At 46.6% G+C, this 14,898-nt stretch overlaps 1 protein-coding gene across 4 annotated transcripts in view; it reads right to left on the bottom strand.

The window, feature by feature from the left end:
* mcamb (melanoma cell adhesion molecule b) overlaps positions 1 to 14,658 on the bottom strand; it is a 34,904-nt gene extending 20,246 nt beyond the window's left edge. For all 4 annotated transcript variants that reach the window (XM_080006970.1, XM_080006972.1, XM_080006971.1 and 1 more), the window contains exon 1: positions 14,546 to 14,658. In XM_080006970.1, the coding sequence (XP_079863096.1) occupies positions 14,546 to 14,609 (64 nt within the window). In that variant the 5' untranslated portion in view covers positions 14,610 to 14,658. The remainder of the gene's footprint in view (positions 1 to 14,545) is intronic.
* Between the last annotated feature and the right edge of the window lie 240 nt (positions 14,659 to 14,898).

Below are 14,898 nucleotides of genomic sequence, written 5' to 3'. Positions count from 1 at the left end.
TAGTTTGGCTTTGGCAGCTGGAAAACTGTCCATGCTCATTGTTATTGAGCTGCAGTCCAAGACATTGTTAGCCATTAAGGAACAAACAGACTTTGCTGCACTGACCTTGAACCAGGTTGGATATAAATCAATGGCTTTTCCTGCTCTCTCGGCCTGCTCTCTCAGCACCACACAGAAATAGCATTTAGCATTTAGAGACTGCAGAGGAATTCGTTTCGAGAGGAGCAAGTTAGGTACAAGTGCATTGCTAATTCCCACCCACAAGGTATTCATATATTTATTGAATTATTTTAGCTGTTATATGCAATGCTGTAATGGACATTTGATGGTACAGACCCGTCTATAACGGAGTTTGTTTCCCGCGGTCGTGGAATTCAGGTGACGTGTTACTGGCCGTGTGCAGAAGACAATGAGACTGACGGCAGCAGCTGCAGCGACACCAAATTCCCATGATGCCCGAGAGGCGGCGAGGTCAGACGGGTGGTCACACTGACCGGGCCTCGTTCCCTCCTCGAAACACAAACACAGACACACAGACACACACACACACACACAGACACACACACACACACACACACACACACACACACACACACACACACACACACACACACACACACACACACACACACACACACACACACACGTCTCCAGGGTGCTGGAGCCCGAATTCCCGCCGTACCCACTCCGTCAGAATTAACGATTTTCAAAGGCAGAGGAGGGGGGAGACATAAGAAAACAAACACGTTAGGGAGGCTGGGATGGACCACACAACAGGAGAGCGGGAGGGAGGGAGTAACAGTGCGCTCTGGTTTCCCCTCGGTGAGCCATCTCCTTAAAATGTCTCCTTTTCAGCAAGACACCTGTTGCAACCATTAACTCCGGGGCTGGGTTTCTCAGCGCTCCAGACTGCACTCCATCCATCAGGGACCTCTTCTCAATCGGCATCAGCAGAATGACTCCACTACGCTGCATTGGGGTTTCCACAAAAACCAAGAGCTAAATGAGAGAAAGTGTCAACGTCAGGTATGTTTGTGAACTGGGAGGTGTAAGTTCAAATATGAGACTGGACAAATTTGGGTTGAAAAGTGCAGGACCCGACAATAACGGTTGGCCACATTTTGGCCACTGTCAACCATCTTGTGCGGTCTGGTTACCATTTTTGCCACTTGTTGTCTGAGTGCATAAAATTCCAACCAAAAGCTGATGCATGGTTGCCAACTTGGCAACCACTTCTAAAAGCTAGTGTCGGGTCTTGATGAGACATACCCCCTGACTTTCTACGTTGATAACCAAATACTGTTAAGCTAACTTTGAGCAAATTTCAAGGTAACCTTCATTCATAGAAATCATAATCAGCATTAATTCTCCAAAAACGCTTTTGGCCAAAAAAAGACACTTCAGCAGGCTACCGGGAGGAGGCGGGGATCGAGCCGTCAACCTTCCAATTAGGAGATGACCTGCTCTCCCTGCTCTCTGGTCACGTTTCCAGCTCCTGAAAAAAAAAGTGCTGGACTTGACCCTGGGTAATGATTGACCAGCATTGCCTCCCAGGTCCAAGCTGGGAGGATTAGACCGGAGGTCCGGCTGTGAAGACCACCACCGCCGCCGCTGCCACCGCGGGCTGACGGACTCCCTTTGATACGGACTCCTTTGGTCTTCCTTCAGCAGATGCACACCAAAGAGCCTTTGATAATACTTGGTCAAATCCCACACTCCCTTCTCTTCAAAGGCTCCAAAGCCAGCTATTTAGATTTACCCCCACTTAAAAAAAATGTGTTGTACACGACTCCTGTGTTGGTGTGGGATGCGGTCAGCTTCCCATGACCACAACGTCTACCAGTCCTTCGCCTTCAATATAAGAACAACAACGAGATGTCAAAAAAATGGATGCCCTCTTTGGAATATGTGATCGCTCTTAAATGCAGTCTCAAGTCTCAGGACGCTGCCTGCTTGTGTGTGTGTGTGTGTGTGTGTGTGTGCGTGTGTGTGTGTGTGTGTGTGTGTGTGTGTGTGTGTGTGTGTGTGTGTGTGTGTGTGTGTGTGTGTGTGTGTGTGCGTGCGTGTGCAAGCGCGCGGGTGCGTGTGTGAGTGTCACTCAGTAGTCCACTCTTGCCGGCTCCCACACACACTCATGGGAAGAACTTCCCCTCTATTCTCTTTCCCACGTCCCACGTACCCAAAAAAAAAAAAAAAATGAAATTGGTCTCCAAATTAGCCACTGGGTACGCAGGCAGAAGAAAAAACAACACGCTCTGCACAGAAGTATGGGAAAGGGCAGCAAGAACAGTATTTTTTTATTAGATCACCAGGGATGATAAAGCACAGAGAGAAAGGTGGAGAGAAAGACAGACGGACGGAAGGAAAAGGAGCTGTATGAGAGAGAAGAGGTTGTGAGAGAGGGTAAAAACCGAATATAGACAGATTAGAGGTTGACTAACGGATCGATAGATAGATAGATAGTAAGAGTGGGAAAATGAGAGGGGGAGAGGCAGAGAGAGAGAGGGAGCGCGAGAGAAAGAGAGCGAGAGAGAGAGAGAGAGAGAGAGAGAGAGATCCCATGACGCCTCACAAGCATGTTGGGATGTGAGTTGGTCGCTGCTGGCACAGGCTAAAGATAGACAACTATGAAAGCATGGAAGATTTCAGATCTCTCTCTCGCTCCCTCTCTCTCTCTCTCTCTCACACACACACACACACACACACACACACACACACACACACACACACACAGACAGAAAACTATTTGCCCATTGACCCTTGCTTTGTTTCCTGAATGCAGCAGGAATGAATCAGAGGGAAATACTGATTTTTTAATGACCCTCAATGACCGTCTCGACTTGTTTGCGTCTGTTGATCTTGGAGCAATCAATTTGTGTCGCTTTTCGCCATTTATGCAGAAACTACCTGTGTTGAGGAAACGAAAGGGATGTTATCCAATCCCCGATTGAGCCATTCTGAAGGCCCCCGAATGTGGCAATCAGACGTTTTATGATCAAAACTGGCCATGCAAATGTCATTGGAGATGACCATGGAGGTAAACGCTTATCTTCATTTTAAATCATATCAAACATGCGACGCAGATAAAAAAAGATTTAATAATCACTCGGGCCGTTTGTCAGAGGAACTATAACCTCAATGTAACTCCCGTGACAAAACTCTCGGAGCGAAGTTCCGTGGTTCCCTTGACGTGGTTCTCCGAGCTGGGGAGGTAACGTATGAAGGGGAGTCAGTCCCACATCTTGTGTTCGCCGCCTCCAGGTGCCCTCAGCGGCGGTTCGGAACAAAGGGGGCCCTTGTCCCGCGTCAGCTGTTTCGCCCAAACAAATGTAGTGACATAAATGAATTGAGTTAAAGCTGAATCAAATCATAACAGCCTACGTGGTGCCGAACGTCGCATGTGACCAGGGGGGGAAAAAGATTTTCAATGGCATGAGATTGTGATATGAGGTTCGCTCTGCTGCTCAATAAACTGCGATACGTGTGATTTATAAGCGCGCCACTTACTCTTTCAATTTCACATTGGTCAGTACCAATCAATGTACTTAGTGCTGTCGTGAGCGTGAAATATTTGTTTACGCTTCATCGTCCTAAAATAGCTGCGATTAACGATCAAATTGTCTTTTTGGTTAATTTTATGCCACATAAATCATGGTTTAAGTGTATAATAGCATTACCTACAATACCTACAATAGTATTACCTTATGATGGAGAGGCATTTCTTGGTATTGGTTCTAAAAATTAATATCAGATCATATAAGATTTTAGATAAACAGTTCATTTTCCAGCTCAACTGATCAACACACTCAATTAATATTCTATTCATTGCAGCATTTCGACCTTAAATGTCTACTTAAATTCGGATGAAAACAAATAATTATGGAAACAAACAATTTCGATCATCCCTGCTAGAGGTCCAACCATGCGGCTCATTTTAACAGAATTTTAGGTGGCTTATTCGCAAAATATTAATAGCGCCGCTTTTGCACGCTGGGAAACGTACATAAATGAGAACTGCTTCTGATCATCCAGAGAGAAAGAGAGAGCAGATGATGAGAACCAGCTCTGTGCGCCGCTGCCATCACAAGCGGGGAGGAAAACCCGGCAGCCCCCCCCCCCCGTGGAGCGGCAGGTTCGAGGCGTCAGGGCTAAGAGGTTGCATCTGGTTGAAAGGCTCCTAATGTGCACTAGATCAGCACAAAGCCATGTTTCAGGAAAACAACATTCATTATTAAGCAGCGTATTGAACCAGGGGGCGGGGCGGCAGACGGAAGCGGAGACACCGATCGGGCGCTTCCCACTGTTCTCCACTTACGACCTTTCAGTCCAGACCCCCCAAAGGACGACCTGGGAGAACCTGTCGACGAAGGAAATTCAGGCTCCAGGACCGTTCAGTCCTCACAACGAGGAGTGGGCGTCGAAGGACTCGGGTGGGTGATTGGTTTGTTATCAATATCTCACTTGGCGCTCGAACGGGAACCGCTCCAGGACAGTGATTAACCGAGCCGCCTGGCGCACCGACGTGGAAACCTTACAAAACAATCCCAGGAACATCTGATCACACCGTCATTTGTAGTAGAAAGGAAGTGAATGTGAAGCAATGTTTTCACTACACAGGCATGCAGGTGCCAAGACTGAACATAGGATTGATTTACCCTGAGGCGACAAAATTGGTTTTCAGGTCCGACACCATTCTTAGAAAGTCATGATTCCTAAAGGTAATGTATTTCATTCTCCAAATCGGAGAACAGGGACACATCAGACACGATCTTTTGGGCCCTTTTGGGGGACAAAACAATTTCCTCCTACGTGATTTGATAGAATACGTTTTTGTAAGACTGCAGGTTTCTGCAGGGTTACAAAAACACATTTTCCTTTTGTTTTTCCCCCCTGCGACTTTGCCGTCGGGGGCATCATCCAATGGGTTGATCATTGCTATGGGTACGTGAAATATGTTGGTGGCTCGGGGGTTAAATAACAGTAACAAATAACAGTTTTGTGCAGTTTTACCACAGTACACTTAAGAGCTAGGACATTAAAAACAACAATAGTAGCTATACTGTAGAGTAGGGGTTGCGCTGGACTAGCACCACGCAGGGAGAGCTGGGTTCACCTCTAGGACATTAATACCGGGGGGCGGGGGACACAGGGGCCTCTGTGTGTCTCTTTGACCCCAGAGCGAGAATCAAGGGGTTAAGGACGGCATAAATCATGGCGCCACAAAGGAAAGGAAAGCAGCTCATGATTGATCGCTGCACGTCTATAGTGGACCTCTTCTTCATTTATTAGCGGATATTTCTGCTTCATCAATGGCCCTGTATTCCACCCAGGACGCCGAAACCCGATAAACGTCAAAATGAGTTGAAATAGCCATATATACTGTCTTAAATTCCTTCGATCTGCGATGACGACTGGCTTTGACGAACCAAGTAAAACTGGGAAAATAATTTAAAAAAAGGGATTTCTTTTTTTAGCTCTCTAAATCATTTTATACGGACGTTTACTATTTCACCCCAAAAGTCAGAAGCACGTGCCTCGTTCTGCCTCTATAATGCGCAAAAATCGCTCCCTCGCTGCGAAGGGGGACATCAGGGAGATAAAGGCAGGGTTCAGAATTGGCTCCTTTAATCTCCTTTCTCCGCGCTCCGCGCTGGCACAGCACGGGAATTTCCAGTTGGAATTCCTCCCAATGTGTCACACTCGCAACGCGATGGGAAAAGGTCAGAGGGAAAGTATGATCGGGCGTCAACACGCCACGGCTTCTCGAGCGCCTGCGCTGGTGCCGTTCTCCCCCAGCGCGATCGCAGCAATGATCCTGGGGTTTGGAGGGTTCGTCCTCGTCTACGCGCTCGTGCGGCCGTGGCGTGAAAACTTTGATTTTGGATCCACGCGATCCACTCTGTGCCTGAATGACGTTGTGAGTCCAGTGCAGAAAATGTGCCGGATTTGAATATCTGGGCCTAATATGTATCGAGGGAGCAGCAGCAGTTTTCAGCCCTCCGTTCTTTCCTCCAGAAGCATGTTCTCGCAAAGCAAACTTCATAGAGAACAATAGTCTCAGTTCTTATCTTTTGCAAAAATCAAAATTCCGACGCCGTGTCACGCATTATGTACGATTCACATCGTGATTCAGGTTGGATGAGGGACCTCTACCAGAGCGGGTGACAGTCGGGCTAATGCGAAAATCATATTTATTAATCCACAACATGAAAGCAAGAAATGAAACGGAAATTTAGGCTCAACACGCAACAGAAAAAAAATCCAAAAACGATGCCATTGAAGCTTTCCCCTCGGCGGGGTTCAGTCCCACGCAGTCGGCGGAGTGAAGATAAAATGGGCCGAAAACCGCGAGGAGACGGCCTTCGAACCGGGGAGATTAAAAAAAGACGCAAATTGGCTGGGCTGGGAGGATGCCAGACCAAAACACTAAACAAAGGAAGGCTTCAAATAAACCAAAAAAAAACCAAAACAACAAACCAGGAACGCAGAAAGTTAGGGTTAGGGTTTTGTCCTATTGGGGATCTTACCCGTGACACCAGTCTGCGCATGAATGAAAGTGGGAAAGACAAAAAAAAAGATAATAATCCAGGTCTGGCCCCGAGACCGAGAAAAGAAAAGCTGTGTGCGATGTCCAGATATACTGAAAGCAAACTCTGCTTAAAGTGTAAATCCATACGATTGTCCGCATTGAGTGGGGTCCACTACGAGCCCCAGGGCTCCATTCTAAACCGAAAAGTTATTATGGCATGCCCGATCGAGCGATTTGATTGTTTTGTTTTTTTCTTGGACCAGTAGAGGTGTCACGGTGGTGTGAAGTCGGGCATACCTCGGGCGTGCCTGAATGGAAACAGCAAAAAAGAATTCCATATTTTCAAACACCGACTAGCAGGCCTTCCAGCGTTGCAGCGCGGTGCTTTGGGCTGCGCTTGAACCGTGTTCTTGCGCTTGTGTCGTCACCTCCTTAGAGTCGCTGTGTGCTACGAGCGTTGCGTCATCAGAAAAACCACGTTCGCCGCCAACCAGCCCGACCACAGAGCGCTGGCTGCTCCCCTGTCTCACCTCAAGACCCGTTTTGGCTCCTAACAAACTCACCGCATTTTATATTGGAGCGAGAGCTGGCTCCTCTCCAGCCTGCAGAAAAAGGCCAAAACGTGAAGAGCGCAATGACATTCTACAAGGGTTTGTTGGACTAAAAACTTGAAATAATCTCCATTTAGGGTATCAAATTCAAAAGTTGGAAGGGATCAAAGCTTTAACAGTTTTGATGTAAACAGCTCTGCTCGGCGATGGGCTTCGCCAAATAGTGTTGACGCTGAAGTAACCGGTAAATATGTGGAGCTTTGGAATTTGACCTTTTCCAGTTGACTCTCTGTGTTTAATGGCGTGATGGGTGAAACTGATTGTCCTGCTAATTTTACAAGGGCTTTAGAAATGACAAAGCAAGAATATGGCCTTACTCATAAGATTCTTGTTTTTTTTTTTACCAGATATTTATACGTTTTCTATGCGAAACACATCCCATCCAGCAATGTGAACGGTGTTGTGAATGGTGTTGATTACACCAGCCCGCCGAAAGCCCCATACCCTCGGAATGGTTTGGAAAGCGGTATTTCCGAATACGAAGAGACCGTAGATCAACCCATCATCCTGACACCGGAGTCGGTGTGAATGACACGATCGGACAACTGGTTGGACCGGGGCCGAAAAAAAAAAAGAAAACAGCATATCTGCCAGGAAACCAAGAAAGAAGCCAAAACCATTGAAGGACTTAAAAAAAAAAATCGAATTTCATTCAGGATCTCTTTTTAGATGCTTATATTCTCGTGTTAGGAATTGTCTGCTGTTGTCTAACGTCTATTGCTTATATCATTGCTGAAGCCTAGACACAACCAAAGTGGTACAACATACTGATGTGCTATTATGGGAAATTGACCTGGGGAGAGAGATTAGAGAGCCACTGGGTCACTCACGTCCAGTTCCAAAAAAGCCGCAGCCAGAATCAGTTCGAAAAAAAACAAAAAAAAAAAACAGTAGGGTGACTGTTTACCCAAGCCGTCCCGTTGATGAGTCTTAATATTATCAGTCTTTCTTTTTTTTTAATGATTTATGTAAGCTCCAGCGAAAAACTTTATAGGGCGTTCAGGGTGAAGCCTGCGTGAAGTATTCACCTTCACAACGTGACCTTCACGACTCACCTCCACCTGGCTATGGGGGAATACCATCTCATCAAATATGAATTTCAATCAAATTGTACCGACACAGAGCGGAGGGGCTCTACAGCTGTGATGTCATAACGTTGGATTAACTTCCATTGGACGGACGGCAAAGGTGGTGTTTCATAACCTGTCGTGTTCGATTGTGTGGTTAGGTTTCTGAGCGCCTAACGCCTGCGGCCGAGGCCCCGGAGGTCTGGAAGGAGTAAAGCTGAAGGAAGCCGAATTCTTTTTAAGTCTGCAGGAGTCCTAAGCCGTAAAAAAAAGATTATAACAAGCTGCTGGGGTGTGAGTTTCTTTGCAACGCAACTCGGATCCAGCGGGTTGTCTCGTTAAGAAACTAAGAAACCTAATATTCTGCTTAAAGTCTGATAGGATCGAAAAGAATAGATCCATCCTTGTGGCCCAAAATGTTTTTCTTTTCCTTTATAGATCTTTATTTTCGGTCTCGTTTAATTGCATACCAAACCTCTGGTCATTCCAGTCTTACACAAAAAGCGATGTCATCTCTTTTGTCGCCCAGCGCAAACAGCATTTGTTTCTTTTGTCTCAGCAGCCGAAAACTGCACCAAAAAAATCCACGGGCGAGTTTGTAGCAAGGACTCACACTATTTATCAGGGGTACTTGAAATTTAAGGGCAAAATTGAAAATAAATACAAATTTTAGATTATTATCTTTATTTTTTTGTAGTTTTGTTTGGATGAAACTAATATATCAGTTGGCCTTTTAAAAGGTACTGATGACTCAACACGAAAAACCTCTGTGACAAACAGTTAAAGTGATTTAGTGCAGTTTCAAGGCCCCTGCATCAAAATGCTGCATCAGAGGAAATACTTATTAAGCAGTTCAGCAATTTATAGCTTAACAATGTCATGTTTTAACAGATAATTACTTTTTAATAACTTTTATTGAGTGAATCGGGCCTTGAGGGAGCTCCGCTCATGGGATGCATTAGTCTACTCCTAGGTTGGTGTCGCAGCAGCGGAGCGCGATAAATCCAACAAATCCAAAAAATAGAATGTGATTACAACGGGTCATAAAGGTGCTGCAGTGTAATGTGTGTGTGTGTGTGTGTGTGTGTGTGTGTGTGTGTACGTGCTAACGTGCGTGTGCATGCGTGTGTGTTACCAGTGCATGTTTGAATGTGATTGTGTGCAGTGGCCTTTAACTAACTCCTGTATAATCCGTTTACAATTTTCAATCATTAGTATAGGTGTTCATTTACAAACATAGAAAGAAAACCAAAAAGACAGTGACAGTGACAGTGCTAGAGCAGAAAGTATAGACATTTACGTTGGAATGCAGTGGCGCCAAAGTCGAAAGTCTCCCAAACTGATCCTACTCTCCACCACTGATCGCGTGCATATTGTTGCGTGCGTGGATTCATGCGCACACATGGTTATCGAAAGTTGAGCGATATGGGCCTGGTTCGCGCCGAGCGTGCATGGGAGCATGAGGGCTCCAGGTGCACGCCGCCGCCTGTCTGCACCCTTCAAGGAGCTTCAAAGGCTGGAGGCGGAGCCCAAGTGGAATCATTTATGTTCGGGAGGGAAGGTGGAGGCTTGTGTCAGCATCTAACGGTGAGCCTCCAAGCCTCCGAGCTTCCGAGCCTACGAGCCTCAAAGCCTCCAAGCCTCCAAGCCTCAGAGCCTCAAAGCCTCCTGGTTTGGATGGATGTGCCCCCTAACCAGACACAGAGCAGTGAATCAAGGCGCCCTAAAGACACGTGCCGCCGGACCCTCCAGTGAAACCTATGAGATGAAAGGACGCCCCCACCCATCGTCCGCCATGTGAATCGCTCAAGTCTTTTTATTTATTGTCTGTTCCGTATACAAGCCATTTTTACTCTCAAATTAAGAAAATGTTCAACATTACTGGATGTCCTTTATCGGCAGCAATCTCCAAGTGGGCTAAACAAGCCAAATACAGCTTTTAAAATTCTGAAACACGCTGACAAGGGGCCGGCCTGATAAGCCTACACAAAGAGTCCAAACAAAACATACACTTCCTTCCTTCTTCCTGTACAATGGGCAATTGTAGACATTCAGTGTTTGGAGATATCATTCAACAATCCTTGATTGCCTGATTGTTGTTTAATGTCGAACAAATAGCCACGCTGGTTTCAATGGGCTGACAACACAAAACCCAATGCTGATGAGAACAACAAAGGATTCCAGGATCTTTCTCCAGGACCCCACCCCACCCCGCCCCCCCCCCCCCCCCCCCCTCCCCCTCCACCTCCCACCCCCCTTCACTGTATTGACCCACGTAATGGTGATAATGGAAGCTATTCCCATCCATAGGAAGATCAAACAGTGAAAGGAAACTGTTTGCATTCGAAGATTCGTGCTCCAAAGTGCACAGCATCAGTCCATGACAGGGTGCAGAGGTACACATCTGGACCCAGATCCATCGAAAACACAACCTTTGGTTTTCTTTCATGATTCAACACGAAGGGCTCTATCAGCATTTCCACTCGGTGCGTCGAGAATGACGATGCCGAGATGTTTAAATCTGGACTCTGTCAATGTCCGTTAAAAGCCAACTTGCCACCTCTCACGCTGCACTCAAAACCTACGTGCGTATGTGATTCCGTTAAGTCAGGATATGTATCGGGGTTGGCAGCCACTGTTTATTTAACATGGTAAAGACTTATGAAGCGAGCCGTGCCTCTGCGTACCGCGGTGAGGGAGGGAGATTGAGAGGGACCTTTCTCAGACAGTAACAAGGTTCTTACCAACACATGCACTCTCTCCACGCGGAACACAAATACTAATAACTCACTAAGACAGATACACAACACACACACACACACACACACACACACACACACACACACACACACACACACACACACGTTGCCATTTCGACCCGTCGGTAAATCACTCAGGGATGCCCTGGATATACATGAGCACCGAGAACCATCCTCCATAAAGTATTCGCGCCCTGGTGTCCACAACTCAACCTGAAATTTCCCCTCCTTCATTTGTTGTGTACTTCGGGGGTTTTCTGTCACGTTTTGCATTTGCCGGTTACCACATCTTCATATTTTTGTTTTCACGATCGGAGCTCTTGTACGCTTTGGCGACCGCGCTCCCGGGAAAGAAAAACAAAAAACCTCCTTGTTCCTTGTTAAAATCCTGGAGTCGTTTCCAGACGGATACCGCCGGCGATCAGAAGCAGAGGGCGCGCCGCTTATTTTTCCTCGCGGGGTCTCCCTGCGACGGGAACAGATAAACAGAGCGGGCGGGACGGATCAGCCCTCTGTCACGATGAAGATGCACCGACCCATGGGGCCCAGACAAAGCCTCCTCTGACCTGCCCGCGCTGCCCAACAGAAACGCTTCACCTCATTCCTCCAGCATACTGTGTCCTTTACAACATCTGTCCTGAACACCTCTTTGACGTAGTTGGCGGGGTTGCCCGCCGAAGCAGCTACGAATGTTTAATGCCCGTATTCATGGACGTTGACGCGTCGGTACTTTGTTTTGCGCGGAATCCTGAAGCGTACCGGCCGATTGGATGCCTACGATACATAAAACCATTGTTTAACAATTACAACGCCATCGTTCCGTTGACAACTCAAAGCTCCACGATTTCAAAGCCTTTTTTAACTTGCTGCGGGAATAGCACCGGCACATATGGAGAGGAAGTGCTTTGGAGGGAAACGGTGGCATTCCTGTGTTGCACTGTGGGTACTCGCTGGCTGACACTCGCTGGGTGACACCCGCTGGGTGACAGTCGCTGGGTGACGTATCCGAGTGCAGGGGCTTCAGTTCTTCGGTTCATGTCCTCTGTCCTATGCCGATCATCTGCCAGATTAGCTGAGCTTCCGTCTCCTCCACTGAGCTGGAGGCGCAACAAAGGCTGGTATTGTCTGTAAACCGCTCCCGTCTTCCGAAAGAGCAGGAGTTGTAACCGGGGCAGGGCCCGTCGCACTTAGCAACAGTATAAAAGCGGCGTCTTCGTAATGAGGGGTCGGAAGTGAGGCGCCCTTTGACCTTCGCTGATTGGATGATGTCACCGGGGGAGTGAATTGTGTCCCGTCGGGGGTCGTAATCTGGCACGTCGCCCGTCTTTCTCTCGCTGGCCTCGGGCCGTCGGTTCTCACGCAGTATCAAGCTCGAAGCTTCCATTCAGCGTTAAATGAAGTCTGTAGATAATTGTTTTTTCTGGTAAAAGCCATATTAGGCACCAATCACCGAAAGCGCTGTCCCCGACGGGCTAATAATGACGTAGAAAAACCTGTGGCAAATGTTTTGGTTTGAGCTGCCTACACAGCGGTGGGAAACATAAATGCACATCTCAAAGTGCATCCGAGACGTATTTGTCCATTTGCATGACAGGGAAACAAATAACAAAGTAGCAAAGCGGAGCGTGGGAAGTTAAGACTCTGGGGCCAGCGGGGCGTGCTCAGACTTGACCCAGGCAGGTACAGTAAGGTGAGAAAGCCGGAGAGGGGAAGGTCCAGGAAGGAGGGGGTTAGGATGTGCAAGGAAGCAAAGGAAAAGGAATCTGGGGGAGGAAAAGGAATCAGGCACAAAGGTCAGGTCTGCCCTCAAACAGAAGATTGGCACAATGCTGGGGGGGGGGTGGAGGGAGGAAAGAGGGTCTCGGAGGGAGCAACAAACCAGGCTTTTAAAGAGGAGAGGGCGGACGGTGCGGCGCAGGAGGTGAACGAGCACTCAGCACAACATTAAAGTGTCTTGTGTGAGCAAACAGAAGCACAGCTGCAAGGGAAAATAAGACAGTACTGTCCCCGTCCCTCCCCAGTAACCAGCCCGAGAAAAACACAACCACACACACACACGCACGCACGCACGCACGCACGCACGCACGCACACACACACACACACGCTCAAAATAAAGGAACAAAACATCTGCAAGTTCAGTCATGCGTCCCATGTAAACGCAGAACTGAGTCGGAACTCGGCTTCATAGACTGACTGAGTCAGTCCAGTCTGGGAGACAGCGGGACAGTGGGGCTGGCAGATGATAAGCTGCAGCAGATCTAAATTTAAAGCATATGATCTGCACAGGTCGACATATTCTTGATTTTCTTTTTTTTTTATTATTCTTTTTTTTTTTCCCCTCCAAATGTTTGAGAGAAGCTTGCTTGGCAGTCTGTATCGCTCAGAGTGAATGTGTGTCTTTGTGTGTGTGTGTGTGCGTGCGTGCGTGCGTGTGTGCGTGTGAGCGTGTGTGTGTGTGTGTGTGCATAGCTGAGCAGAGCCAATTTATCGCAGCTTATTTAGACCCATGAGTAGAAAGAACACACACAGCGTCTTCACGGACTAAAAATAAATACTTCCATTAAAACTTGGCATAATTCACACTGTGAGCCAAGGAGTCATCCAACATGCATCCATGGTATGTCATTGTGGTGATTTCACTTTACACTTCTAGGATTTAAAGTGCAGAGGGATATTATAAACTTTTTGCCACAACTTGCATTCCTGGAGTCGGCAGCCCTGCCTCTGGTATAACTGTACCCTCACACACACACACGCACACACGCGCACCCACACACACACACACACACACACACACACACACACACACATTAAGCACAGCCTCCAAGTTCATTTTTTTGTTCTTTTCTTTTTGTTTATCCCTACTATGATCTTTTTGAGCTCAGATCTTTTGGAAAAGGAAATGTCTCAAATGGCATAGTCAACATACATTCAATTAGAAGATATAACATTTTGGGTTGTTTTTTTTTATAATTTTTTAATCATTTTCATTCATTTTTATGTGAGTGTATGTTCTTAGAAACTCTCTGAATCTAAAATGTTCATACATTTATTTTATTATTATTATTATTATTATTATTATTATTATTATTATTATTATTTTAATAAAATTATGCTTTCTTAGAAATTCTGTTTAAGCGTTATTTTATTTTATTTTTATTTTTTTATTATTTATTTGTACAAGATGAGAATAATCTATATTACAAAACACCTTTTTACAAACTCTCTGTTGAAGCGATTTTTTTATTACTATTTCAACTAAATGTTGTACTATTTTTTGAATGTGCTGTACTGTATGCAAAAGTGCCGGCCCTTCCCATCTGAGAGCTGCAGTATAAAGCTGTTTCTTTCTTGAAGGACCTCAAACAGGGAGGGTTGGACTATCACATGTTTAACAGTTTGCACAGGACCAATTCAAACCACCCAAATAGTTTCTCTGTTCAAAGCTAAAGGGAACCCTGCAAACAAACAGCAGCAGCAACAGCAGCAGCAACAGCAACAACAACAACAACAACAACAACAACAACAACAACAACAACAACAACAACAACAAGGGTCATTTTCCCATTTCCACTCACCTCCCCATGTGAGACAGAGAACCAAAAGTCCGACCTGGAGAGACACATTCTGCCGTAAAGCCATGTTTGTTCCGTCCTGCTGCCCTGAGTGTGTGAGGGAGTCTGTCAGCAACTGGTCCTCCTCTCTCTCTCTCTCTCTCTCTCTCTCTCTCTCTCTCACCCCCACCCTCTCTCTCTCTCTCTCTCTCTCTCTTTCTCTCACCCCCACCCTCTCCCTCTCTCTCACCCCCACCCTCTCTCTCTCTCTCTCTCTCTCTCTCTCTCTCTCTCTTACCCCACCCTCTCCCTCTCCCTCTCCCTCTCTCTCTCTCTGATGATGAGTTGATGCAGATGCAGCAATAATATCATCTTTT

The sequence above is a fragment of the Zeus faber genome (genome assembly GCF_960531495.2).
Source record: "Zeus faber genome assembly, chromosome: 9".
NCBI lineage: Eukaryota > Metazoa > Chordata > Actinopteri > Zeiformes > Zeidae > Zeus > Zeus faber.
Note: the sequence above shows the minus strand (reverse complement) of the source record. Positions and strands in the feature narration are given on the sequence as shown.